This window comes from Halictus rubicundus, chromosome 13 (genome assembly GCF_050948215.1).
Source record: "Halictus rubicundus isolate RS-2024b chromosome 13, iyHalRubi1_principal, whole genome shotgun sequence".
Taxonomy (NCBI): domain Eukaryota; kingdom Metazoa; phylum Arthropoda; class Insecta; order Hymenoptera; family Halictidae; genus Halictus; species Halictus rubicundus.
The window spans coordinates 5,156,196-5,183,057 of record NC_135161.1 but is presented as its reverse complement, the minus strand read 5'-3'; the positions used below and the strand labels follow the sequence as shown (position 1 = coordinate 5,183,057).

Genomic DNA, 26,862 nt, shown 5'->3' with positions numbered 1-26,862 from the left:
TTAAACCTCACAAGAAAACTTCGATTGGCTATTTCGCCGAGGGATTTTTCGCATGTTCCGGGAAGTTCATATTTATTCATCGAATTGCATTGGCGTTTGAAAAAAACGGAAGAATGGGATGAAAAAGTTCTTGTTTGCATACCCGACATATGTAGATATTCCCGTTGAAATCGCGCACGTGACGGGCTTTCTTGGTCAGCCGTAAAAATTCGAATTTCAGTCTCCGCTCGAAAAATTTGCTTCACAGAGGGGAATCATTATTCCCGCAGGGTATTATATCCCGTCGGCCGGGATCGTGTGCGCCCGAATACGAGGCGCATACAATTACACGCGATCCGCTTCTTGTTCCATATTTCACGGTGGGCCCAATAAGGATCACAATTAAGCCCGTAGTGTTCGTCTTCCGCAATTTGGCAGTGTCTAACTCTCCTTACGCAAAATTATGCGCGGTGACTTCCGGCCCGTGTTAATTGCGACGTGGAATCCGTGGAACACCGTATCGAACGCGATTGTCGAGAGTCGATTGCCAAAATGGAATTGAACAACGGGCAATAAACAAACATCGTTAAGTGCTAATTTTTGTTCGCTGTGGATTTTGTGCATTTATAGAAAAATGGAAACTGGAAAGCTAAATTGTGAAGGTGTTAGAAAAATTGGAGAATATTATTTTCAATTTATGAAAGTTGTTGAAAGAACAGGCACATTTTCATCTAGTTTCTATTTTTACGATCAACTTATTATTTATTTAGAACAATTTTATTTTCTATAAAGGTTTTCGATACAAGAATCGAAAGTTTCTTATCGAAATGCAACAATGGTGATGACACTGGCAAGACCCGTGTTGTTGACATATATCGAAAATTCACTGTACTTCCAAATTTCGGTAATTCAGAAATTGTCCGGCGATCGACAAACCAGCCCTCGATCACTTGTGACTCATCTCGACTTCGATGACCTTATGAGAACGACGAGAGACGTTTGACCTTAACTGCCGAGTCCTTCTATTTTGGGGGGTGTGAAAAATTCATGTGCTTTTTGCCTCTCATCACGGACGCGATGCTCAACGAGATATTTTATTTATTATGGCGGGTGATTCTTGTCGATGGACTGCGGATGTTTGGGCAATTTTCAGTTTCTGTAGTCAAACTTTAAGAAACCCCACGAAATCTTATTTTCAGTGGTAGCAACTTTGTAGATCTAAAATCAAGAAAAATTCTACTCAATTCTATTGAATTTTGTAGTGTAGATATAATTGAAATCAATCTGAAAAGCCGGATATAATCATTTTCTTTGGGGTTATTGCAGGAAAGAAGATAGCTGAACTTCTTAAAGGTAGTTTCCGACGGATCGGTTGAAAATAATGAAAACGGTACGCTGACGTACACCGATCAGAAACATTTCTATCTTCGTTATATCTTGGAATTATTTCCTGCGCGAAATTGCGTGCAACATCCGTAAAAGTCGATTTTAATTTTTCTGTTTATTTAAGCACAATGGCATTCCTTATTACAAAAAAGTAAGATGTACGAGCAACAACGGTGTCAACATCTCCGCTAATTTCCCGTCAAAAAACTTCCCGCAAAGCAGCCACCTTTGTTCGCGTAAAAACGAAGGATCTCCTAAGTGGTTTTCTTGATTGAGGGGATGAAGAAATTCATTTTTATCTTCCGGAGATACGAGGACGCGCGAAATACGTCTGTAATTGTGTGTGAACCGTATAATCGTCGAGCATACTACTTGAGTATATTTCGATTTTCTAGAAACCGATAGATCTTATTTGTTTGCTAAAAGCCATTTTATTAATCGATTATACACTCGCCATATTTTGGACAGTAGTGGTCAGTTATGATACAGAAGCACGTTGGGGTGTTAAGGGTTAATAGATGACACGAACTTCCACGTTTATCTAACCTGATCTAATTCGTCGGGGGTTACAACTCCTAAAAGCCCCGTTTATTCGACCGGTAATTTCAAGCGATAGATCGAACCGGGCAAGTGACGAAAGTTTAAAATTCTCTGACTTTATTAAACGTTGCTCGACCAGCTTGTAAACTTCGCCCGCGTCCCATTAACTAATTGTTTTCACAACGCCATGGTTTCCCGGCCAAGGTAAGTTATGAAAACGAGGCTGGCCGGTGCATCCGATAACTATGCGATTCGATTCCCTGCGTCTTCAGAGCTGCACATGACTTTTTATTCCTCGGCGGAGGCTAAGGAAAATGATTTCCATCCACAATGACCGACGTCGCGGACGTTCTCGCCATTCCCTCGAACTGATTCGTTCGATTGTATCAGAAACTTTCTGTATTTCGTCCTCTATGAAACGATATGCTCTCACCTTGTTCTTATAAGGATCATTCCACGCGAAATCGGACTCTTGTTGCAGCAATGTTTCGCATTTTGTTCAAACTTGAATATATTGTAGTCACCTATGAACAAGTCTCAAAGGATTTTCATGATTTTACAGAAAAGTAAGAAAGTGTCACTCTTTTTTCATTAAATTATACGGCTAGAACTAACAAATCGACAAAGATCAAAGATGAGTTTTTGGGAGCTTATAGTGATGAGTATACTAAAAATGTTGTCATTTGAAAAAAATGTTTTTTTCACCATTCATTTTGCAATTGTTTGAAACAGATGCAATATTTTCATGGCCGGAATATTCTTAAAAATTTGAAAAAGAATGGGGAGATAGCGCAAAGTGTCCCCATTACTGACCCTTTAATGAGAATTAAAATTATTTTAAGTGAACGCTGCACGTAGGTAAGACTGTCCGGCCGCTGCTTCTACCGCGCGCCAGCCGTCGGAAGCTGTATGTCACGGTGCAGCGTTCACTTGAAATAACTTTAATTACGGAAATTTGAAACTGTCCGCTTTTATGAAAAAGTTCCTCATTTCCCTTAAAGTTTTTAAAATGCTCCTGCCACGAAAGCAGGAACATTTGTTTCAAACAATTGCAAAATAAACGGTGGAAAAACATTTTCTTCGAGTGACAACATTTTTAGTCTACATACACTCTAAGGATGCGTGCCAATTTAGGGGTAACACTGTCGCGACTTATTCTCCAGTGTCAATTCGTCAGTGTTTTATTATGCACGAAAGGAATGGCACTCTCCGGTAGCATCGGAAATATTTGCTACCGGAGAGGGCTATTCCTTTCGTGCATAATAAAACACTGACGAATTTGACTCTGGAGAGTAACTCGCGACAGTTTTACTCTCAAATGCACACACAGTCTTAGAGTGTCCGGTACGTTAAAAACGTTGTCATTTGAAATAAAAAAAAGGTTTTTTTCACCATTCATTTTGCAATTGTTTGAAACAGATGCAATATTTTCATGGCCGGAATATTCTTAAAAATTTGAAAAAGAATGGGGAGATAGCACAAAGTGTCCCCATTACTGACCCTTTAATGAGAATTAAAATTATTTTAAGTGAACGCTGCACGTAGGTAAGACTGTCCGGCCGCTGCTTCTACCGCGCGCCAGCCGTCGGAAGCTGTATGTCACGGTGCAGCGTTCACTTGAAATAACTTTAATTACGGAAATTTGAAACTGTCCGCTTTTATGAAAAAGTTCCTCATTTCCCTTAAAGTTTTTAAAATGCTCCTGCCACGAAAGCAGGAACATTTGTTTCAAACAATTGCAAAATAAACGGTGGAAAAACATTTTCTTCGAGTGACAACATTTTTAGTCTACATACACTCTAAGGATGCGTGCCAATTTAGGGGTAACACTGTCGCGACTTATTCTCCAGTGTCAATTCGTCAGTGTTTTATTATGCACGAAAGGAATGGCACTCTCCGGTAGCATCGGAAATATTTGCTACCGGAGAGGGCTATTCCTTTCGTGCATAATAAAACACTGACGAATTTGACTCTGGAGAGTAACTCGCGACAGTTTTACTCTCAAATGCACACACAGTCTTAGAGTGTCCGGTACGTTAAAAACGTTGTCATTTGAAATAAAAAAAAGGTTTTTTTCACCATTCATTTTGCAATTGTTTGAAACAGATGCAATATTTTCATGGCCGGAATATTCTTAAAAATTTGAAAAAGAATGGGGAGATAGCACAAAGTGTCCCCATTACTGACCCTTTAATGAGAATTAAAATTATTTTAAGTGAACGCTGCACGTAGGTAAGACTGTCCGGCCGCTGCTTCTACCGCGCGCCAGCCGTCGGAAGCTGTATGTCACGGTGCAGCGTTCACTTGAAATAACTTTAATTACGGAAATTTGAAACTGTCCGCTTTTATGAAAAAGTTCCTCATTTCCCTTAAAGTTTTTAAAATGCTCCTGCCACGAAAGCAGGAACATTTGTTTCAAACAATTGCAAAATAAACGGTGGAAAAACATTTTCTTCGAGTGACAACATTTTTAGTCTACATACACTCTAAGGATGCGTGCCAATTTAGGGGTAACACTGTCGCGACTTATTCTCCAGTGTCAATTCGTCAGTGTTTTATTATGCACGAAAGGAATGGCACTCTCCGGTAGCATCGGAAATATTTGCTACCGGAGAGGGCTATTCCTTTCGTGCATAATAAAACACTGACGAATTTGACTCTGGAGAGTAACTCGCGACAGTTTTACTCTCAAATGCACACACAGTCTTAGAGTGTCCGGTACGTTAAAAACGTTGTCATTTGAAATAAAAAAAAGGTTTTTTTCACCATTCATTTTGCAATTGTTTGAAACAGATGCAATATTTTCATGGCCGGAATATTCTTAAAAATTTGAAAAAGAATGGGGAGATAGCACAAAGTGTCCCCATTACTGACCCTTTAATGAGAATTAAAATTATTTTAAGTGAACGCTGCACGTAGGTAAGACTGTCCGGCCGCTGCTTCTACCGCGCGCCAGCCGTCGGAAGCTGTATGTCACGGTGCAGCGTTCACTTGAAATAACTTTAATTACGGAAATTTGAAACTGTCCGCTTTTATGAAAAAGTTCCTCATTTCCCTTAAAGTTTTTAAAATGCTCCTGCCACGAAAGCAGGAACATTTGTTTCAAACAATTGCAAAATAAACGGTGGAAAAACATTTTCTTCGAGTGACAACATTTTTAGTCTACATACACTCTAAGGATGCGTGCCAATTTAGGGGTAACACTGTCGCGACTTATTCTCCAGTGTCAATTCGTCAGTGTTTTATTATGCACGAAAGGAATGGCACTCTCCGGTAGCATCGGAAATATTTGCTACCGGAGAGGGCTATTCCTTTCGTGCATAATAAAACACTGACGAATTTGACTCTGGAGAGTAACTCGCGACAGTTTTACTCTCAAATGCACACACAGTCTTAGAGTGTCCGGTACGTTAAAAACGTTGTCATTTGAAATAAAAAAAAGGTTTTTTTCACCATTCATTTTGCAATTGTTTGAAACAGATGCAATATTTTCATGGCCGGAATATTCTTAAAAATTTGAAAAAGAATGGGGAGATAGCACAAAGTGTCCCCATTACTGACCCTTTAATGAGAATTAAAATTATTTTAAGTGAACGCTGCACGTAGGTAAGACTGTCCGGCCGCTGCTTCTACCGCGCGCCAGCCGTCGGAAGCTGTATGTCACGGTGCAGCGTTCACTTGAAATAACTTTAATTACGGAAATTTGAAACTGTCCGCTTTTATGAAAAAGTTCCTCATTTCCCTTAAAGTTTTTAAAATGCTCCTGCCACGAAAGCAGGAACATTTGTTTCAAACAATTGCAAAATAAACGGTGGAAAAACATTTTCTTCGAGTGACAACATTTTTAGTCTACATACACTCTAAGGATGCGTGCCAATTTAGGGGTAACACTGTCGCGACTTATTCTCCAGTGTCAATTCGTCAGTGTTTTATTATGCACGAAAGGAATGGCACTCTCCGGTAGCATCGGAAATATTTGCTACCGGAGAGGGCTATTCCTTTCGTGCATAATAAAACACTGACGAATTTGACTCTGGAGAGTAACTCGCGACAGTTTTACTCTCAAATGCACACACAGTCTTAGAGTGTCCGGTACGTTAAAAACGTTGTCATTTGAAATAAAAAAAAGGTTTTCTTCACCATTTATTTATTGCAATTGTTTTAGACAAATGCAATGTTTTCGTGGCAGGAACATTTTTCAAAATTTGAAGAATACGAGGACCTTTATCAAAATATCGGACAGTTTAAAATTGACGAAATTAAAGTTATGAAATGAACGCTGCACCACAGACGAGGTATAAGGATAGACCTATCATCCAATGCATTTTCGTGTCCAACGTTTTTGGGGTCACGTAACCCCATTACCATTTTCGTGTCACATCCTGTATTACCAACTGGAACTAAAATCTGCTGACAGCGTCGTTAGTAGTAGGAATTAAAATTAAAAATAGCTATATATATATAGTCACTGCAGTCTCGCGAATACAATAGAATATTTTATTTCCGGTTCTGTCCCAGGAAAGACTGACCGGTTCTGTGCCATGCTAAAAGACTGACCGGTTCTGTTCCAGGAAAGACTACACGGTTCTGTGCCATGCTAAGGCTGAGCAGATGTCAGCACTATATCGGGAACGCCGAAAACCCGGGCGTGAGCACTCTCATTCCTCTCTGCTACAACCATAGAACAGCTGTGCGAACTAGAGGGGAACGCCATCTTTTAGAATCGAACCGCTCCGCCATCTGTGTAGCTGCGCGGTACTTCGACATCATCGTTCGAATGTACGCGCATGCGCACGCTTTACGCGCCAAAAGATATTTGAATTTGAAAATTGAATCGCCTGATAAACCTGCATTACACCTGCAAGAGAAATCTGTCTTTTCTTTCTTACGCAGATATAGTGAACTGTATGCTGTCGGGCTCCGTCTGTTTCAATACTTTTTATTGAAAGAGTATTTATTTGCAAATGAAAGGCATTAGCGCATTAGCACTCTGTGGCTAAAGATGGCGTCCTTAAACAAACACAACCAAATACGCCTAGTGGCATCTTTCGGATATATGTTCAAACTCCTTAATATCGTGGAATTTTTATCGAAACATATCGATATATCGATGACTGATTGAAAAATTTTGGCGGGTTTGTAAGTTAACCATTACCAAGTCATCAGATACGATACTTGACAGGTGTTTGAAAGAACAACGATCGAATTGACTCACAATTTTACAGAAATTCCTAGAAGGGAACGTTACACATGCGAAATGTCGTCCGAACCAGGACACAGCGGAGAACTTACTACAGAAGACACACTTAAAATCTTAGTTGCAACCGATATTCATCTCGGTTATCATTACAACAAAAAAAGGGGTTGGTTTTCTTCGGATCATCCACCGGAAATTCATCTTTCGCTTCTTTTTTAATTCAAAAAGCCTTACATGTATTCAATTATACTAAAAGTAATTAATTTATGCAAGGTCAAGAATCGGATGATAGCTTCACTACTTTTGAAGAAATCCTTCAATACGGCAAAGAGCATGAAGTAGATTTTATACTTCTTGGTGGAGATTTATTTCATGACACAAAGCCATCGCAGACCGCTGTTCTAAAATGCATGGATTTATTGAGAAAATACTGTTTGGGTTCCAGGTTAGCGAGATACATTTATGCAAGATTCAATTTAGCCTAAGCAAAGTTTTAATTGTTTTCTCTTTGTCAGGGAAATCAAGATTCAATTTTTGAGCGATCCAGAGTTAATATTCAAACATTGTGCTTATAAAATTGTAAATTATGAGGATCCCAATTTGAATATTAGTATGCCAATATTTTCCATTCATGGAAACCACGATGATCCAAGTAAGAAATATTTTCTCCGTATAATTTTATCTACTATTAACTGTGAATAAAATTACAGGTTTTGGAACAATCGGATCGATGGACTTATTGTCTGTTTCCGGTCTTATAAATTATTTTGGGAAATGGACAGATCTTTCTCAAATTACCATTCCTCCATTGGTCATAAAAAAGGGTGAAACCCATGTTGCACTTTACGGTTTAAGTTACATAAATGATCAAAGATTGTCACGGTTGTTAAGGGATTACAAGGTGAAATTGTGAGATACATACATGTACATGTATTGGAAAACGTGTTTCGAATGTAAATATTTTTCTTCCTAAGGTGAATATGTTACGTCCAAAAGATATACCAAATACCTTTAATATATTTGTTTTACATCAAAATCGTGCACAACACCTCGAACATGGATACATTTCTGAAAGCAAACTTCCCAATTTCCTTGATCTTATCATATGGGGACATGAACACGAATGTCGCATTACGCCAGAATTTGTCACGGAAACTGAATACTTTGTTTCTCAACCAGGTATGTTTTCCTCAAATTGATTTAATAATTACGATACATAGAAACTATTGAATTTTTGCTGAAGAGATGCAATTACAGGTAGCTCCATTGCAACTTCTTTGAGCGAAGGTGAAGCAAAGACCAAATACATTGGTCTACTGAGCATAAACAATATGAAGTTTAAAATGAAAAAATTGAAGCTAAAAACTGTCAGGCCTTTTGTATTCGACAATTTGTTTCTGGAGGACGAGGATATAGAAGTAAATTATGGCTTGACGTTGTCGGAATCTGTGTACAAATTCGTCGATAATCATATAGAAAATGTATTGATACCTAAAGCTGCAGAACAGCTATCGGGTCATCCAAAACAGCCGATACAACCGTTGATTAGATTGAGAATATTCCATACCAAAGACGAGGAAGTATTCGATACGATTAAGTAAGACTATGTTAGTACCTTAGCGAATGCGGCTAATAAGCATGAATAAATAATAAATATGTACGTTTTAGATTATCTCGAAAATATTGCGAGGAAGTCGCCAATCCTTTAGATATGGTTGTGTTTCGTAAAAACAAAAACACCGGTAAGAGAAGATCGTCGTCCAAATTTGACGATGCCAGCGATGATGTCCAGAATATGGCTGAAATCCTCTTCCACGCCAATGTAAGCAAACATTTAAATGTTCTAACAATACCCAAATATTAAATCTGTTTGATTTTCTCTGTAGGAGGACGAAGATTGGAACAAAACTGTACAAGGAGGACTGAAAAACTACTTCAATTTGGAAGAAAATAAAAATCTCTTAACTGTACTAACAGTGAATGGCTTAAATGAAGCGCTATGTCGATATATTGATAGAGGCGATGGCGATGCTTTTAAAGACCTAGTAAGGTACAACGCATGTAATCAAATATTTCAAGATACACATTGATTTCCCTTTACAAGTTTAATTATATTATTAATATTGATTCATTATGTTCAGCCATCAAATGAAGAAAACTACGTCGTATTTGGAAAATTGTGATGTCGATACAGCCGAAAATATCAAGGGAGAAATTAAAAATTTCCGCGAAAGAAGGGAACAAGCAGAGAAGGAAGACGCAGAAGTATACATATACATACGAACGAATCCATTGTAAAATAATAACATGCTGCGAGATCTGACTTGTTGGATAATCGTGTACTTTTTTTATAGCTCCAAGAGTTATTCAGTAATAGACCAACAAAACCTTCTGATAAAGACGAAAGGGATATCGAAAATGTGATGAGTAGTGAAGATGAAGAAGAAAGAACAGATAAAGCTCCTGCCACCAGAGGTAGAGGTAGAGGTAGAGGAACAACAGCCAGAGGTAGATCACGAGGAGGAACACGTAATACAAGCAAAGAAACTGATAAAAATAATGAAACTGCTAAGAATCCTATTGCCGTAGCAATTAAGCGGCCGACTAAAACTACGAAACAAACAAAAGGACAGGTACATTATAGAATTATATTAAACGATTCATAATTCACGTACGCCTTTGATTTACTATTAATTACGACGTTGTATTATATGTTATAAGGAACAATTATCGATGAGAGAATTCTTCAATGCGTCGAAGAGGCACCATAAACAAGCTGAAATCTTCACTCTAGACGATTCCGATTAATATTTTTATTTCTTGTTTTAACTATGCCTGCTTAGAAATACGTTGAACTTTGTATCGAAGTAAATTTTTAAATAAATATTTTTTTTATTAAAACATGCTATATTTGATTTAATATTTACTTTGAATCACTCTCTAGTTCGACGAGAGCAAACGCCGAACTTGTATTTCGATTTTCGATACTATCGATAACGTAGTCGACGACCGCGCGCCGGAAGATATCCCTCTTTAGACTTCCTGCTCTGTTCGTGTTGTGTCGGGGAGTGCTCAGTAAATAGAATTTACAGGTATTCTATCGGAAAACTTAATGTTATGTGAAAAATAATGCATTGAATAATCCGGGGGTTTATACTTCTACGTATATCTGTTAGAATATCGATCGCTTTAGCGTTTAAAATTAAGATGCAAACGGATGAAATTGATGTCACAAAAGTCGTGTGCATTATGGACGCTATGTGTCAAGACATAACCTGAAAATAACCTCACACTGTTTATATCCGACGATCTGAATTGGACGAATAATAGAATTAAAGAATAGATTAAGAGTAAACGTAAAAGTTTATGCAAGTAGAATTCATTGAATAACATTAATATTTCCAACAGAGATGCCACCAAAAAGGGGAAAGGTACAGAAGGAAGAAGTCCAGGTCTCCCTTGGACCTCAACTTCGGGAAGGTGAAGTTGTCTTCGGTGTTGCACATATTTTTGCAAGTTTCAACGACACCTTCGTCCACGTAACCGATCTTTCGGGCAGGTATGTTTCGAAATACTGTTTCATACGAACAATTGATACTGTGCAAATATAAATACATCTACCGATACTTTCTACTTCTAGAGAAACCATTGCCAGAGTTACCGGAGGAATGAAAGTGAAAGCAGATCGTGACGAAGCTTCTCCGTACGCCGCTATGCTTGCTGCTCAGGTAAACATCTTTTTATTTATAAAATACATTTATCCACATCCAGGCAGCACCTAAACGTTCATCTCCTGATCATAGGCGCGTTCATGTTTGTGGAATATTAAAGTGCTCCCTTCCTATCGAAGTGAGGTTTACATCTGCCACATTTCTTGACCTGGGAGAATACATTTTATATAAAGCTATAAAACACATATTAACGGTAATGACCGTTAACATTAATAACATTTATATTAATTGTTCATAGGATGTAGCAGAGAAATGCAAGTCCCTTGGTATCACAGCGCTTCACATTAAACTGAGGGCTACAGGAGGAAATAAAACAAAGACTCCCGGTCCTGGTGCACAGTCAGCTTTGCGAGCCCTTGCTCGTTCTAGTATGAAAATCGGTCGTATCGAGGATGTTACACCAATTCCATCTGACTCTACGCGTAGAAAGGGTGGTCGTCGTGGACGCAGGCTGTAGATTATGGTTCTATGCGTGGTTTATTATCTTTCAAAAATAAATATTTAAAACCAGACCACTGCACTACATTGATCTATTTCCCTGATGTTTTATTACTAAGGAAGGAAAGAAATATTTTTCTAATTCGTTTTTTGTATACGTATATATACACATATATTTTTTTCATAAATCTATCTTTTTTATGGTGCATTTAATTTGCTATAAAATATAAAATATTTTTTTGTTCAGAATAAATATTAAAAAAAATGTAAGAAGTTAATGTTATTTAAGGAGTTAATTTAAATTAGTTAATTATTTTTCAATCTTCGGATTACATAATATGTATGAAAGCTTTCATAATTTATACTGTAATAGTGTTTCTATGAAAAATCCAGCTTGTGCAATAAGCATTAAGCATTGCCGACAATGTTTCCGATCGTGAGATACAATTTCACTTTCAGATCCAGTTTCTTAGGCGCTTTATTCTCTAAAGTTGTAATTGTATTCACGTGTCCATACTGCATGACAAACCCGATAATGGCCGACTCGTTTTCTTCGTTTTCCTCTAAACTCTTGTGCGGAGTCACATGTACCTTTATCACTATCTTGTTTCCTTTTCGCCAAACTACAAGCCTTTTTATAGAGGATTTAAACTTAGTAGAAGGTTTTGGAGATACAATCGACAGTCGTAGATTCAGAAATAGAAATACATACTTTGGGTCATCTTGAAAGTTATGAGTGTCGCCAGTATCGTCATATTCAGCGGCATCATCTTTCGGTGGAAGTATTAGAGAAGCTTGAGGCAAAAGTACGTCCGCATTCGGAGTAACTTTTATGGCTTTAATTTCTTCCGCTATAGGCATTTTCCGTACAATAGACGGTAATAAATTTGGAGACTCTGAATCCTGTTTAGTTAGAAAATTTGAAGCAAATTCTGTAGGTATACTCTAGATTTACAAGTGTAGCTTCTTCTTGTGCTACTTGGAACAATATCTACTCTCTAGTAAAATTAATCGAACCAGTGTTACCTGCTCCACATTTTCTTGTCTTAGATCTTCCTTCTCAGGCGTAACTTCTACTGGACTCATCGGAGTATCCAACGGTAACAATGTTACTTGTGTTTGATGCTGAGTTGGATTACAAAATTTCAAAAGCAATTCGCTCGTTTTACCTGGTCTCAATGGTTCGCAAGTAACGATTCTTACCTCTGGCACATAATAACTATGGCATAAATGTATGAGATAATTAAATGAGAAAGGAATATGATAGAAGATTTTCGACGAACTTACAATGCAGCAAGCTGAATCTTGAACTTGGTAGATTGTGGACAAAGATCCGGTTTATTAACGCTATGTTCGCATGCTCTGCAACGTTGCGATCTTTTAACTAAATATTTCCGGCGCTGCGGGCGTAATTCACTCACATCTTCTGCTTGCACCTCTAAATGTTGTAACCTTTGTTCCAATGTGGTAACTATTTTTTAAAAAAAGTAATTTTTATAAGGACTACACGAGTTTATACAACAATGAAATCTCATTCTAAACAACTATTGTACATACTTTTAGTTACATCGACTGGGTCTGTAAAAATATTTTCTGGCAGTTCTTCCACCTTTTCCGTGGCAATTGACGGTGGAGGTAGATCGCTCGATTGGTTCTTAGCTGGAGGATGCGGAGTGTAAACGATTCTTTTGCGAACCAAAGATGTCATAGCGTAAGCCTGAAGTTGTTAGGTACGAATTAAACATGGACTTTTAATAGTAAAATAATAAGTTCCAATAAAAATTGCTCGAATACTTTACATGCACATAAGGACATTTTGATCGAAACTTTTTCTCGCATTGCTGTTTCTCTATAGATGCCAATATTTTATGATAATCGATTAAAGCATTTATTCTGCCTACATCGGGATTTTCTTGCTCAGGCCAACCTCCAGTAGCTAAATGAAACATATATCTTTATCAGATTATTGGATTCTCGTGAAATTTATCGTTGAAATATTTCTTTATAACATTTTAGGTACATACCAACCGTTTGATCTGGAATACCAGCATCCCTAGAAGTCCATCTACACAATGAACAGAACAAGTAATAAAATTTCTTTGGTGTTGTTTTAGCATCTTTGGATTCCTCTCCTTCGGGAGGTGGCGCTTTGTAAGGTACATGTCCTGCTCTCGTAGACAAAGTATGAAAGCAACAAGGACATTCAAAACAGTTTGAACACCTGTTAACATATTATTTAAATCAATAGAAAATTCGATCGAAATTTTTTTCTGACATATGATGCTGGGTAACTTCAACTTACTTATTCTTTTTGAGTCGTGCCTCTGCGAATGGAAAATTTTCCATACAATTAGGACAATAATGTGTGTCGATCTATAAAATAAAACTCGGCGTATAAAAAGTCGAATGACAAAAAAACAAAAACAAACGCTAAATAATTTTACTGAATAATCACCTCTTGACAGACACAGTAGCCGCAACGAATTTTCGAACAGTGTCTACAGAAGTATGTTTGCGATATTGGTTTCAACGAGCCACAGTTACACACGTAACGCACGTAGTCAGGCTGATTTAAATATGACATAGTGATGGATTCAATTCTACTCTTTATTTATAAGAAAATATATTAAATGTAGGAATGACACTTCGAACAGTCTGTCTTTCAGACTTTCTTCAGGCTATCTCTACATATACAGTTAGGTATCTACATTGTAAAATATAACAATGGTGGCGAACTTGCTGGAATTTAAAATCCCTATATCAGCCGACGATTTCAATATTTGAACCCAATTGAACCTTCTCTAATATGTTTTCGCGTAGAAGAGGTTACATATTGTATGCTAAACTCTACTAATTATGTTAACACAAATGAAATAGAACATAATATGTGACTCCAATCATTTATCATTACGAGACTTATATCAGCTATTGCATAGATGGCCATCGTATATCGTATCATATGAAAGCATATGAAAGTGCCTCCGGCTTTGTATATACATTTCGTGTTTAACCTCTTTATGTGACTATTGTTTAAAACATTGTTCTCGCGTGACTAAAAATGTTTACTCGACAGCCGTTGAAAATTAAGAAACTGTTCTCTATAAAGTTACGCGGTGTAACAAAGAGAAATATGCAAACTGTTGCGCAGCCAGAAGTGTCGCAATCTTATAAAGGTTGTTTTTCGGAACGTAGAGAGAAGCAACCAGCAAGAGAACCTTTTCTAAAGAATCTTGCAGCAGGAAATGTAGACAAAGAAATTTTCACGTTGGCCGAGGCTCAGCCCATTCAAAGGTTCAAGGATTTCGAGACTTGGTTGATGCCGATCGACAATTATATTTTCAGCTGCAGTGAGTCAAAGGAAAAACTCGACAGAAACGCTGTATTGTCGTGCCTCGGAGATCTCGAAATATTCCGAGCGTACGGTACTGAAACATATAACGGATTGAATTTGTCGGAAACAGAGTCATTGAGGTTCATAGAAACGATCAGTGCATTGCCTTGGTTGGGTACGCATTTAGTAAAAAATAACATGTTACCCGTTCAAATCATTTTGAAGTACGGATCTGAGAGTCAAAAGCAGAAGTATCTTCCAAAGATCTTGAGCGGCGAATGTATTCCGACGATATGCCTAAAAGAGAAGGACAACTCGACCAATGTTAATCATCTGAAAACCGTTGCTGTACCGATCGATGAAAATTCGATGTTACTGAATGGAGAAAAAGTATTTGTTTTCAATGGAACGAATGCTAATCTCTTTCTAGTGTTTGCACAGGATTCAAAAGGAAATATGATAGATAAAAATGCATTATCCCTTTACTTGGTCGAGCGTGATTCTAAGGGGATAAGTTTTACAGACACCTACGAAACAATCGGACGCCACGAAATACCTGTATGTACGATTAATTTTACGAATACCGTAGTGCACAATGAAAATGTTATCGGCGAGCCAAAAAAGGGGTTTAATATTATGATGGATCTGTTGAAGCCTGGAAACCAAATTATAGCTGCCCAATCTATTGCCATTTTAAGAAATTTCTTAAAACGTATGACATCGGATGTTTTGGGAAAGAAACACTTCGACAGGGATTTTTATGGATTCGATTCTGTGAAAAAGGTCGTGGCTGAAGCAGCTTGTTCGTTATATACTATGGAAAGTATGGCTTACTTGACGAGTAAATTAGCAGATTTATATGAAAATCAAGATGTTGAAATTGAAAGAATCGTGACAGAAGTTTATTGCGCGAATAAATGTTTGAGTTCTATTCAATCTGGACTGCAATTACTAGGTGCAGAGACCTACATGAACAACAATTATTACATAGATGCGTATCATAATGCCTTGGCTTTAACAACGCTAGATATGAATAATATAGACGCACAGGTGTATGTAGGAACAGCTACTTTAAAACATGCAGGAAAAGTTATGGTAAACGAAGTATTTAAAACGAGAAACGCGGTGGATTACCCTGTCCATGCCCTAATGAGAAACTATAAGAAGTTGTTTACTAAGAAACCAATGCTTATGGGAAATTTGCATGGTTCATTGGATCCTGGTGTTTACTATCTACAAGAGTCTATATATCAAACGCAGTTCAATGTGGAAAGACTGTTGATGCTTCATGGAACAACCGTTACAGATAAATACTTAGAGCTTCTTAGGTTGAACGAAATGATTACAGAATTGTATGCAATGTTCGCTAATTTATCACGTTCGTCGAGGTCTTACACTATTGGCCTCCGAAATTCGGATATGGAAAAGGATATGGTAGTGTGTCTGGCACATAATTCGGTAAACGTAATTGCCAGACTGTCAAAAGAAATTGAGGACCATGATATACTAAATGGCGACATATATTACAAAAATATGGCTGATTTAATGTACAGTCAACGGATGTATCCTATGGAACATCCTCTACATAGGACGTTCACTTAGACAGTGATCTCATTAGTGATAATTTACAAAATAAAAAATTAGCATTTGTAAATAATGATCGAAGGATACGTATGTATTATGTATGTAAGAATCGGTATCTCGAAGAATTTCTAGATACAGTAAGAAACTAAGTAAATATATGTATTTCCATTGAGACTTCTGTATTTATGTATGAATGGTAATGTACAGTTATTATCCTTACACTACGATGAATTTGAAAATAAAAGAACAATTCTCCTTGTAACTGTTCTACCTCAATTTTTTAGCGCAATGCTTCCAGTAAAGTTTCATACCAGAAATTAGAATTTTATTCACTGGTTTTTATGCACCATTCTTTGCTAGGAATTTTCAAGTAGACACGAACAGGTGGACGGTATCTCGCTACCAAAGGAATGTAACTAGAATTTCCCTAAAATTAAAGGTTTACAACTTCTAGTCAATTTACTTCATCGTTCTCTATCACTATAGTCTTTCTGCTTGAACGATAACATGCTCCTCCCTGTATAAATCCGTCGCAGACCAACAACTTCTGAGGCAAGTGTACACTAAAACAGTTCCAAATTCGATTTGGAAGTTTTTTTCTGTACACGGTTGCAGTATCAATTTCGAGATTAGAGTCGATAAAACTTGGACTTCGAAGATCATTTCACCGCCGCAATGACGACACTTTCCTACGCATCCGCTAATAGGATACAACATCAATGGAGCGGAATTGTCTCGTGAATATCTAATGGATAAACATAAAACAGTAAAACGATTAGACATTGTTAACGATGGTAAATCATTTCGAATCAATCAATCATTTACCGTAAAAGTTGCCCAGGATTTTTCTGTATCTGAGAGACAAAATTATGGAACATCTCGTCTCCGTGCATAGGAATACCCTTCTCGTACTTCTCCATGTCCGTTTCGTTTGTTTTCCCATCTATTGAATCTGCCGCAGATTTTGTCGATAGATCCGGATTTCTGTATTGATACTTCAGTAGTAGATCGCGAACGTGTTGCGGCACGTCCCCACTGCAATCTTCTTCGTCCACGGAAAGGAATATCTCGGCAAACGAAAATTTGGTTTCGGCATTCGATTCTAGCTGTATAGGAAACGGAGTCACTTCGTGTAGCAGACTGATTAAATCACGTTGAGGCTGAGTCGGAGTATCTATGCAAACAACTTCGCTCTCTTCGCCATCGATCTCAGCGGACGCTTGCGGCGAATCCAATCTACCTACAGCTCCTATTCCGACAGGAGACTCCACGCTCGCTGGACTAAAATCGATTATATTTTATAGGAATGATCGGTATTAATATATTTCTAGTTGATTGACAATCGCATTTAAATACCTGTTCGCATTAGGATCGTCCACATGCAACGCAGAAAATTGTTCCCTTATATTCTGCTCCACCTCCCGTTGCAAACAAAAATTAAGCTCTGTCGCTTTGTTCGACAAAAAATTATTCCCATTCTGTTCGGTGGAATTGTCATTGAAATTATCCCCCCAATCATCTGCATCCGACAACCATGAAGCTACCGATGGCACGGTCGCGCTGCTCGTATCTATCTCGTTTGTCTGAAATTCGTCCGCCAGTACCTGAACTCTCAAGCAAGTCCAACTCTCATTCTGATTCCAACAATTAGGATTTATACAGGCAAAGATATAAAGCGTTCTGTGATATTTCGAGCTTTCTAATGGAACGTAGAGTTGCAATACCAGGAGTTGACGCAGACCGCACAGCCTGCATTGTGGTAATGATAGCGTATTCTTCTTGTAACAGTCCTACAAGAGGGATCTATTAAATCGGGTAAATGATTGATTGCTTATTCGACAATAATAATGATGATGATGATGATAATAATAATAATAATAATCGTTCGAAAACTGGGATCGTGATTTTAAGCGGTACTCCGAGAGTACTTACTGGAAATCCGCCGATCTTGTTCGTCATAAAATTAATGCTCGCCCGGTGTTTGTCAGTAACATATTCATCCTCGTATCCCAGGTACACTTTCGTCCGATTATCACAAGCCATTAAAGCTGCATGAAATTCTACTTCTTCATTGGAAGACTCGATAGGATAAGGAATACTTGAATTCCTCGACGCGGTGCAACGTTGTATTCAGCGGTGGACAGCTGACATGCATCGGTATCGGTTGACGCGTGCGCTTTTAACAGTGTCCTGTTCCATTATCGATTTTTGAATGCTTTATATGTACATAGAGGCAAACATTACGTAAAGAGAAACAAGAAATCCTGTGTTTCTCGCGTCGGACTAGCGATCCATGCGATTCCGCCTGCATCGCGAATCCTGGCAAACAGTTCGAAACAGAGAAAACGACATTACATTATCAATCAGTTTCATAATTACATGCAACACGCGCTTACGCGCGCGAGCGTTTCTCGTTCTCGTGATTTCTATATAGAATGACATTTCACGTTCGATAAATATCGCAGCCAGTAACGTCGTCTCGCAAGAAAATCCCTAGAAATGAAATTCGAACGTTAAGGCCGGTTCGCGTTAACATTATCGTTGCCGTACAGAAGAACAAGACAAAAATCTCAAGAACAATATCGAACCTAAATGTTTCGCGTGTATCGAGAACGTAATTTTTTCCAAAGTAATTTAACCAGCATTTCGGTAGAAAAGCTAAGAACGCGATCCACTGCAATGAAAACCGAGCTTGAACCGTGGAACTTCCTGGATTGGTCCGAGACCGCGATGACTGTATTTTTTAAGGGAAACAGTTGGACAATCACTGACGAAAGGGATCCACGGTATACATATGTAGACACGTGGAATTTCGTTTTTCCCGACACCGATTACCCCGTTCGTCGGTCACACCCGTCTCGGGTTCCTCGAGATCGTTTCGAAATCGAAAGAACAAACACGGGTACGGGCATCGACTATTGGTCGAGTAGTCCGATTTTAGTTAGTGACGTCATGCGCAAAACAGTTCGTTCTTTATCCCCTCCGTATATCTATCCAGCTGTCCGTGGTTTGGCAGTCCGGTGAACGAATTTCTCAGGGTGATCGTTACGTAGGTTTTTCCCATGCTAGTGGGTTTTTTCTCGGGAGCGAGGGGCGAGTGAAAATCATCGGGTGTCTGTTGGACTATCGATACGCGGTGCGGTCGAGTGCCAATCGGGAAGAACCTGTTCGGTGAAACTAATTTTGAACAAGCTTATAACGGTATATCGCGCGGATAGGGTGGCCTTCGGACTGACAAAAGGCAAAGACGTACGCAACAGAACAGAACAGAAACAACTGGCGTTCTCGTGTATGCGACGAGGTCGTCGGAGCAACCGCCGCGCGGCCCTGCGATTACATATTTATTCGGCCAGAGGAATTCACGCGTAACCTGTGCGTGTGTCCACGGTCGTCGTGAAACGTTCTGGAATTCGTCCGAATCGAACGATTTCGGTGCGACGAGCCCATTCGTGAGGGATGTCTACCCCCGCTAGAAGGAGACTAATGAGAGATTTTAAGAGGTACCGTGGCTATCTTAACATTCCTGTGTCATCGCTTTCGCGGTGTCATGTACACCGCCATTGCGAATCGAATTTTCTATAATTCCGTCGCTTTCCTTGGCCCGTAACCTTTTTATTTTTGCGATGCACCACACCGAACGCTTTTCCCTTGACGGGAACCGAAATGGAATTGCGAGGGTTACACACACGACTCGATCAACGTCATTCTGCTCCGTCTCGCAAGAAGTTATTATTAGGAACGTAGGAACCTGCTTCGCCATCGTTTACTGCGTTTCATTTGTATATCCTCACGACCAGAACGATTTCGATGGCTGATCAAGATTCGAAACCATTACGACTACTACTAGGATTTCACGCCGATCTTTCGATAGATGGTCAAGCGTTGCTCTGTCTTTCTCTCTCTCTCTCTTTTTCTCTCTCTCTCTCTCTTTATCTCACTCTCTCTCGCGCGCGCGTGACTGTGGTTTTGTTTATATTTTGATTTCTCCTGTAATTGATTCCGATTAATATACGACTGACCCGTAGTAACCTTTTTTCTGACGTAAATAAACACACGTCTCGATCACTAGGTAGACTGTTGCTATTGTTTTGGAAAGTCCCTCGCTTCGGTTGACTCGACTGTAAGCTGTACAGTCGTTTGTCGAAAGTCGTGTTAACGTTTTACCTGCCGGAAGTCTATTAATAGTATATTCAGTGACTGTGCTATATTAAAAAAAAAAAAAGAGACTAGCTTAGATTATGTTACCGCGAGTGATTTATCGTTTCGCGATCAAAATTCAAGTCTATTCGCAAAAAATTAAACCGTTAAATAATCTCTAGTAGACGGATCATGTGTTTATTTAGATTGTTCGTTCTGAAAGAACAGTGACGGTTTCTTTTTTATTATCTTTGGCTGTGCAACAACAATTGATACGCGAGAGAACATTCAAAGAGTGTGATAATGTATGTATATGTTGTTGCACAAAAAGTGTTTTATATAAACAGACATCGAGTACGACATCAAAAGTGGTGGGAGATCTAAATTTATTCTTCGTACAAGATGTTCCTTCGAATAGAACATTATATTTACCAACAGTTTATCGAGAACATGTTCGATAAATATGCTTTGTGAGATATTTAAGAATTGCTTCCTCATCAATGCTTGCAAAGAGAAAGAAAAATAGAAAAAACATTGTAGTTTTCGTATGCATATATTTACATTTACACATTCCTAATGAAATGTTGGTTTGTATACAGATTACAAGAAGACCCACCCACTGGAGTATCAGGAGCACCTACAGACAATAATATTATGATATGGAATGCAGTTATATTTGGGTGAGCTTTAAAGAACAAACATAAACACGAGCAGGTAGAGTGGATCTACTATTTTAGTTCTCTAATCGAATTCACTTTTTTTCAGACCACACGACACTCCATTCGAAGATGGTACCTTCAAACTTATAATAGAATTTACAGAAGAATATCCAAATAAACCACCTACAGTCAGATTTGTTAGTAAGATGTTCCATCCAAACGTATACGCCGATGGAGGCATCTGTCTTGACATTCTACAGAACCGTTGGAGTCCCACCTACGATGTTTCTGCTATCTTAACATCCATACAGGTATTGTAAATGCACAATATGTTATTTTATTTGATAGTTAGCGAACCATCGGAACCAGGTACTTCATAGAATTTGTACTCCTGAATCATTAATCCCTCGTCATCGCATGCATTTCACGATACATACATATTGTACATTGAGCTCGGTACAATCCGAAGATCATTCGGCTTGCAACAGTAAGTATACAACAATAAAAGAATCGCTCATAATCCATGATTAAAGTTTCTTTTTCTTTCCTTTATGTTGTTTTACTTTTTAGTTCCATAATACTGTGTTACGTTTGTGTTAAGAAGCTGCAGATATGATTTGCATGGCAGTTACTAAATGTAAAGAAAGAAAACAGAAAAAAAAGAAATGAAAGAAAACATGAAATGTGTATGTTATCAAACTAGTGTGTGCTTAATTATCCTTTTATTTCATGCGAAATCAATGTTAATCATGTATTTGTAAAAATGTACAATTATGTATCCACTTGTGTCATGTTTCTCATATATATCATAAAGATTCGTAAGTTTTCGTCTTAACAGCGGTTGCAATTCAGCAAAGTCTGATTCATTGAATCCAAACAATTCTTCGCATATATACATATATATATACATACATGTATACATATAATGTTGGCGGTAAAATTGTGCTTGTAATCTGTTTACCTGACCATAACTGTATCTCTAATCACCGATACCAACTAAAAAAAAAAAAGGAACAAAAATATGTCATCTACTTACAAATTATGGCCATGCATTATTTTACAAAACAAAGCAAAACAAAACGAAACGAAGAAAACAAAAGAAAGAGAATACCGAGAATGTTGTATAATGAGTACGACTTATGTGGTTGCAGTCGCTGTTAAGTGACCCGAACCCGAATTCACCTGCCAACTCAATGGCAGCGCAACTGTACAAAGAGAACCGACGCGAGTACGAGAAGCGAGTGAAGGTTTGCGTGGAGCAGAGTTTTATGGATTAGTCGCAGGCGTTTTCACGATGCTGTTGCAGCATCGATCAGCCACCTACAGCCATCAGATACAGTGGAGAACGTGCAGCCTTATCAAGGAGCTAACGCTAAAATATTTAGCATGTTTCTTCCTAAAGCTCTATTGAACTACCACGATGTGCAACATTAGACCGAATTTTTACAATGTTGAATAATAAATTATTATAAAATTGTGTATTTATTTATTTCGATATTTGATAACACGAAATTAGTACTATAAAAAAACGTTAGATGATAATTAATACTTGACGCTTCTGTTCCTGTGCTATACAAAGCATTGGTCTTTCACACAAGCACAGAATCTGTATTTTCAATTAAATTTTAGTACTTCATATAATACGTAAAATTCACGTATACCTATTCTGTGTAATGTAAGAAATATATGTATGTATGTATATACACACACATATATATATATATATACGTATCGTGTATGTATGTATACACATATATTTATATATACATACACACCACACACACATACGTTCATACACACACAAACACACACATAATAAATGCATAATTCCACTTTATAGTCTAATAGTTTTCTTTATCCTTTTATTGTTGTTTTGTCATTCAGAATAAATCAATTGTTATAGAGTAATATCATCATTTATACGTTGTAACTATTCAAGATCTATAAAATATTTGTTGCAGTCTCTTTTGGATGAACCAAATCCAAATTCACCAGCCAATTCTTTGGCAGCACAATTATACCAAGAAAATAAAAGGGAATATGAGAAGAGAGTAGCAACTGTTGTTGAACAGTCTTGGTTGAATTTCCAAGAAAGTCACACAGAAGATCCCCGCTGACATTAAGTATGGTTCATTTTGGATTTCATGAAATGTATTTGATATACAGTTTTTTATATTGTTCCCACGAGTCTGTGGTCCAAAAGATTTTTTCTTGCACTGTTAAATCTGTACAATGATATGCTCCATTGTTCTACAGACATTTTTCTGTTTTATTTTTTTTTTTTTAAATGAAATGAAAGCTATTTGATTCTTCCTTTTTTTCAAAGTACGAATAGATGAAAGCATTTATTTAATATTTGACTATGTTTCAGATACATAAGAATGTAGAGCATTGGAGTGATGTGGAATCGCACTGTGAACTTATGTGATCTTTACCTATAAGTATACATAAAACGATGTATGGTTTTGCTCATTATAATTAGACTCTAGGAATCCTTATAAAACGAAATTCAAAAATTGAAAAAAACCTGCGTATACGTAAAACGCATCGCAAAGTTAAGTTACGTTATAACAGCTATATTTAATTATAAAATGGCCTTTAAAAGATAAGTTTAAAACAGATCAAACACTGAAATATTAATAGCTTACTTATATGTTCTAAACGGTAATCTATTGTAAAGTAGTTTGCTTTTTTCCTTGTGCACAGAAAGTAAAAATGTCAGTGTATAAATAATATAGTACATACAGTAAGGAATGATAATAAACTTTGTCAGAGGAATAATTACTGAATATTTGTCATTTCCTAATAAAGTTGATGAACAACATTAGTAGCAGTATGTACAAATCAGTATCCTTTTTCTGTAATTTTGCCGAATATGTATCTAGGAAGGGAAGACAAACAAGAATCAAAAATGAACGTCATGGTAGAAAGCAATAACGTTAATGAAAACATTAAATTTATTTTTTACAAATGTGTCTCATAAAAAAATGCTTTTATAACTGTGCAAAACTCAAATTGTTTTTAGAAAACAATTCAGTTTTACGTACAGTTCAAATTTATACTAGACTATAAAAAAAATAGCTAGTTAAAAGTTTATTGGAGTTTGTATTCTAAAAATACAGCATATCTTTATGTATGTACAAAGTAGATCTTTCCATTACCAAAAAAAGGAGGTACATAAAATGGAATTAGATATTCGAGTGTTGCACAGAGATTCAATAATTTTCGTTTATACATATTATGTATGTTTTATATCGAATACATGATAATCACTTATAGTGAATCTGTAACTATATTTTCTATACAATTATACATTTTACATATAATACAATAGAATTTTACCAATGTTACTTAACATATACTGATATATAGTAATAATTCTGTAATAAAATCGTATGCATTATAGTTGTACGAGTTTCTAAAAATTATTAATATTAAACTATTTTATGTATGACAATTCACTCTACGAAATATTACTTCTGTTATTTAATACTGCCATTTCGTTTTAAGAACCGAATGTATATGTTTATAGTGAGTTAACTGCAATATCTAATTTACTTGGGACATGTACAAGCTAAGTAACTTTTTTTCAGTTCTCAACAATGAATTTTAAAATATGTGCAGCAGTAATCGGAAGATATCTGTTTCATTCTTATTTAATATATTCATGTCACAATATTTACAATACCGAATATTATACAAATATAATTTATCTCCTACTGTATACAATCATTTGATAGTTCACACGCATATTTATACGGTTCAAACACTTAAGAAATCAAACGAGTTCAGCCGGTTCATTACGAGACTACTATTATTTCTTTTCTTGTTACGCCAGAAGTCGGACAATTTTCAATGGAACCATAAAATTTATATTTAAAATGATCAAGTATCGTTTAAAGGATTTGTTAATTTCAGTTAGGTCTTCCAAAGTTTAAATTGCTCACCAGCTTTTTCCTGCTACGATTTCTCCTCTTTCTCTTTATTATACCTTTCCAATTCTTTCAAAAATTGTGCTTTGGGCTTCATAACGTTCGGTCGATCTCCTCTGCATTTTGGACAGAACCATTTACCTTTTGGCTTGGTGCTTAATGAAACGCATGAGAAATGGAACCATTCTATAGGACATAGATCATTATCGCACAGTATCATCTCTCCATACGATATTTGATCGCACAGACAATACGTTGGTTCATCTGGATCTATTGCCAGCTCATCTTCTGGAGGTGGTGGAGTATCTTCACGATGTTGATTCTGCTGGTTACCCTGTTTAGACTTCCTTTTCTTTTTCTTTCCAGTGGTAGTAGAATTTGTTTTCTTTTGACTGCCATTACTTGTATTGGACAAGGAATTCGAACGTGTTTCAGTCATTGCAATCATATCCATAGCATTGGATGCTTCAACCAATGTCTCTGTTCTTGTTCTTCTGGCTCTCTTAGTCTGTCTCTCTGAGTTATTCGCATTGCCAGAAGAGTTGGAATTAACATTAGCATTCGTTTCACGCGTCGACTCGCTGCTTTCTTGTTCCTTCCCAAAATCTATAAATAAGTTTAAGTCAAATAAACACATAACATTTACATGTACAACAGACGATACAACATACGATCGTACCAAGATTTCTGTAATCTAGATCCAATTGCCTAGATTTGTTCTCTATAAGATCCTGAACTTGTTGTACAATCTGCAACTTTTCATCTCCTATTTCTTTCGCCGCAATCAATGCCTGTTGCACTCTCAGCAATGCTCTCCTTCTTACTTGCATGTCCGTGTCATTTCGCAATGCCTCCTGCTGTTGGTCCACTTCCCGTAAATATGCTATATTTAATGAACAACAGAAGGAAGACGTTTTAAAAATTATCCATTACAATACATTCTGTTACAAGAAAACCGATACAAATACAGTTGAATAATTTCAAAATAAAATTTGGCTCTATACTGATTATTTATTTCTGAAATACACGAGGATCTTCGATATTATTTAATTTCCTCAATATTTTTCCTATGCATCGGACTTTCGAAGCATGCAGATCGTACACGATTTAATTGTTTACAGATTTTCAATTCACGAAAACGAAAATATTTCAAATACAAATTGACAAGCGTGCATACACACACACACACACATATGCGCGCGCGGTACACTTTTTAAAAGTATGTAAGGCTGAATTACTTTGACAAGTGGCGTCGAGTTCTCGAAGTCGGGAAACATGTCTTTGCAAATCGTTCGGTAGATTTTCCACACAGTCCAAATAGTTTTCGATGTACGTCGCGGAATATAAGGCCTCGACTACAGCTTGGTTTAACATGTTCGCTCGCTTACGAATCTCCCTCAGCAGTTAAAACCCATAAAAACACTCCATTCGTGAATAAATTCTTCGGTACAGCTGCCACAACTTCTCCGTCTTTTCGCACCATTTATACAGAAATACGCGATTAATTCGTTAACAACCGCACCAATCTGAATCAGTTGAATCGTAGGAACCGTAGGTAAACTGTTGTGGACTTTTTTCAGATGCTCCATCTGTATTTGTCATCGGAATCAAACATGGCGGCTGAACACCTAGCTCAAGTTTCTCAAATTTCTTTTTCGCAAAACAACACAACTTTTACGTAAATAAACATTTTTCCCTGTGCAAAATTTCATAAATAGATCTGTCTATAAAATTCTCTGAAATTCTCTAAAATAATTTTTTACCAACCATTTACCACAACTATACACTACATAATAAAATGAAACATTGTTGAAGTATCTCAATAATTGCCAGTAATTGTAAATTAATCATTTTAATCGTAGTAATAATTCTATATTTGAGAAGAATAATGAACACAAAGCTTATTACAATGGAATAAAGGTTTAGCGATTGTTGGTTTGCTGAATGA

General features: G+C 37.1%; 8 protein-coding genes and 1 long non-coding RNA gene across 14 annotated transcripts in view; 5 read left to right on the top strand and 4 right to left on the bottom strand.

Annotated features, from left to right (window-relative positions):
• The window catches only part of Dora (zinc finger SWIM domain-containing dorado), a 493,890-nt gene that overhangs the window by 271,866 nt on the left and 195,162 nt on the right, over positions 1 to 26,862 (bottom strand). The window lies entirely within an intron of this gene.
• Positions 1 to 26,862, top strand: part of LOC143360136 (uncharacterized) — a 178,039-nt gene that overhangs the window by 9,965 nt on the left and 141,212 nt on the right. The gene's annotated exons all lie outside the window — the stretch shown is intronic.
• Mre11 (double strand break repair nuclease mre11) lies at positions 6,980 to 9,978 on the top strand. Of its 2 annotated transcripts, XM_076799621.1 has the most exons (11): positions 6,980 to 7,268; positions 7,376 to 7,547; positions 7,618 to 7,754; positions 7,813 to 8,003; positions 8,077 to 8,281; positions 8,360 to 8,699; positions 8,771 to 8,924; positions 8,989 to 9,152; positions 9,244 to 9,367; positions 9,457 to 9,735; positions 9,824 to 9,978. In XM_076799621.1, exons 1-11 carry the CDS (start codon positions 7,163 to 7,165, stop codon positions 9,908 to 9,910), a joined length of 1,959 nt encoding a protein of 652 aa, XP_076655736.1. In that variant the 5' UTR covers positions 6,980 to 7,162; the 3' UTR covers positions 9,911 to 9,978. The 2 variants fall into 2 exon arrangements, with proteins under 2 accessions (XP_076655736.1, XP_076655737.1); XM_076799622.1 differs by lacking the exon at positions 6,980 to 7,268 and having other exon boundaries at positions 7,381 to 7,547; positions 7,628 to 7,754.
• Rps14 (ribosomal protein S14) lies at positions 10,094 to 11,345 on the top strand. The gene is made up of 4 exons (XM_076798705.1): positions 10,094 to 10,194; positions 10,511 to 10,661; positions 10,743 to 10,830; positions 11,072 to 11,345. Exons 2-4 carry the CDS (start codon positions 10,513 to 10,515, stop codon positions 11,288 to 11,290), a joined length of 456 nt encoding a protein of 151 aa, XP_076654820.1. The 5' UTR covers positions 10,094 to 10,194; positions 10,511 to 10,512; the 3' UTR covers positions 11,291 to 11,345.
• Dctn4-p62 (dynactin subunit 4) lies at positions 11,292 to 13,956 on the bottom strand. The gene is made up of 9 exons (XM_076798689.1): positions 13,727 to 13,956; positions 13,574 to 13,644; positions 13,296 to 13,492; positions 13,071 to 13,207; positions 12,829 to 12,988; positions 12,559 to 12,742; positions 12,298 to 12,490; positions 11,984 to 12,174; positions 11,292 to 11,902 (listed from the first exon to the last, which is right to left on the bottom strand). Exons 1-9 carry the CDS (start codon positions 13,853 to 13,855, stop codon positions 11,680 to 11,682), a joined length of 1,485 nt encoding a protein of 494 aa, XP_076654804.1. The 5' UTR covers positions 13,856 to 13,956; the 3' UTR covers positions 11,292 to 11,679.
• LOC143360126 (complex I assembly factor ACAD9, mitochondrial) lies at positions 14,195 to 16,448 on the top strand. The gene has a single exon (XM_076798688.1). The coding sequence runs from the start codon at positions 14,330 to 14,332 to the stop codon at positions 16,202 to 16,204; it is 1,875 nt and encodes a 624-aa protein (XP_076654803.1). The 5' UTR covers positions 14,195 to 14,329; the 3' UTR covers positions 16,205 to 16,448.
• Positions 16,343 to 18,522, bottom strand: Trus (programmed cell death 2 like trus). Its single transcript, XM_076798691.1, has 4 exons — positions 18,119 to 18,522; positions 17,543 to 17,976; positions 17,012 to 17,467; positions 16,343 to 16,931 (listed from the first exon to the last, which is right to left on the bottom strand). The coding sequence occupies exons 1-4, from the start codon at positions 18,227 to 18,229 to the stop codon at positions 16,667 to 16,669; spliced, it is 1,266 nt and encodes a 421-aa protein (XP_076654806.1). The 5' UTR covers positions 18,230 to 18,522; the 3' UTR covers positions 16,343 to 16,666.
• On the top strand, positions 19,197 to 23,812 carry Ubc6 (ubiquitin conjugating enzyme 6). Of its 3 annotated transcripts, none has more exons than XM_076798702.1 (5): positions 19,197 to 19,686; positions 20,923 to 21,003; positions 21,089 to 21,293; positions 22,944 to 23,105; positions 23,354 to 23,812. In XM_076798702.1, exons 1-4 carry the CDS (start codon positions 19,643 to 19,645, stop codon positions 23,097 to 23,099), a joined length of 486 nt encoding a protein of 161 aa, XP_076654817.1. In that variant the 5' UTR covers positions 19,197 to 19,642; the 3' UTR covers positions 23,100 to 23,105; positions 23,354 to 23,812. The 3 variants fall into 3 exon arrangements, with proteins under 3 accessions (XP_076654817.1, XP_076654818.1, XP_076654819.1); XM_076798704.1 differs by lacking the exon at positions 19,197 to 19,686 and adding an exon at positions 20,304 to 20,628; XM_076798703.1 differs by lacking the exons at positions 22,944 to 23,105; positions 23,354 to 23,812 and adding an exon at positions 22,134 to 22,467 and having other exon boundaries at positions 19,198 to 19,686.
• LOC143360132 (inhibitor of growth protein 1) lies at positions 24,816 to 26,675 on the bottom strand. The gene is made up of 3 exons (XM_076798696.1): positions 26,153 to 26,675; positions 25,594 to 25,797; positions 24,816 to 25,520 (listed from the first exon to the last, which is right to left on the bottom strand). Exons 1-3 carry the CDS (start codon positions 26,286 to 26,288, stop codon positions 24,943 to 24,945), a joined length of 918 nt encoding a protein of 305 aa, XP_076654811.1. The 5' UTR covers positions 26,289 to 26,675; the 3' UTR covers positions 24,816 to 24,942.

Coding starts and splice junctions, on each gene's coding strand:
- LOC143360126 (XM_076798688.1), top strand. CDS start 14,330: ATGTTTACTCGACAGCCGTTGAAAATTAAGAAACTGTTCTCTATAAAG.
- Mre11 (XM_076799621.1), top strand. CDS start 7,163: ATGTCGTCCGAACCAGGACACAGCGGAGAACTTACTACAGAAGACACA. Junction 9,153..9,243: donor GCTTTTAAAGACCTAGTAAG/GTACAACGCATG, acceptor CATTATGTTCAG/CCATCAAATGAAGAAAACTA. Junction 9,368..9,456: donor CAGAGAAGGAAGACGCAGAA/GTATACATATAC, acceptor CTTTTTTTATAG/CTCCAAGAGTTATTCAGTAA.
- Trus (XM_076798691.1), bottom strand. CDS start 18,229: ATGGCTTGTGATAATCGGACGAAAGTGTACCTGGGATACGAGGATGAA. Junction 17,977..18,118: donor ACAAGATCGGCGGATTTCCA/GTAAGTACTCTC, acceptor TCCCTCTTGTAG/GACTGTTACAAGAAGAATAC. Junction 16,932..17,011: donor AATCCTGGGCAACTTTTACG/GTAAATGATTGA, acceptor TTTATCCATTAG/ATATTCACGAGACAATTCCG.
- Ubc6 (XM_076798702.1), top strand. CDS start 19,643: ATGTCTACCCCCGCTAGAAGGAGACTAATGAGAGATTTTAAGAG. Junction 21,004..21,088: donor TGGAATGCAGTTATATTTGG/GTGAGCTTTAAA, acceptor ACTTTTTTTCAG/ACCACACGACACTCCATTCG. Junction 21,294..22,943: donor CTATCTTAACATCCATACAG/GTATTGTAAATG, acceptor TATTTGTTGCAG/TCTCTTTTGGATGAACCAAA.
- Rps14 (XM_076798705.1), top strand. CDS start 10,513: ATGCCACCAAAAAGGGGAAAGGTACAGAAGGAAGAAGTCCAGGTCTCC. Junction 10,662..10,742: donor GTAACCGATCTTTCGGGCAG/GTATGTTTCGAA, acceptor TTCTACTTCTAG/AGAAACCATTGCCAGAGTTA. Junction 10,831..11,071: donor CCGCTATGCTTGCTGCTCAG/GTAAACATCTTT, acceptor AATTGTTCATAG/GATGTAGCAGAGAAATGCAA.
- LOC143360132 (XM_076798696.1), bottom strand. CDS start 26,288: ATGTTAAACCAAGCTGTAGTCGAGGCCTTATATTCCGCGACGTACATC. Junction 25,798..26,152: donor ACTCGACGCCACTTGTCAAA/GTAATTCAGCCT, acceptor CATTAAATATAG/CATATTTACGGGAAGTGGAC. Junction 25,521..25,593: donor TCTAGATTACAGAAATCTTG/GTACGATCGTAT, acceptor ACTTATTTATAG/ATTTTGGGAAGGAACAAGAA.
- Dctn4-p62 (XM_076798689.1), bottom strand. CDS start 13,855: ATGTCATATTTAAATCAGCCTGACTACGTGCGTTACGTGTGTAACTGT. Junction 13,493..13,573: donor GCACGACTCAAAAAGAATAA/GTAAGTTGAAGT, acceptor ATATGTTAACAG/GTGTTCAAACTGTTTTGAAT. Junction 12,491..12,558: donor AAGATTCAGCTTGCTGCATT/GTAAGTTCGTCG, acceptor TTTATGCCATAG/TTATTATGTGCCAGAGGTAA.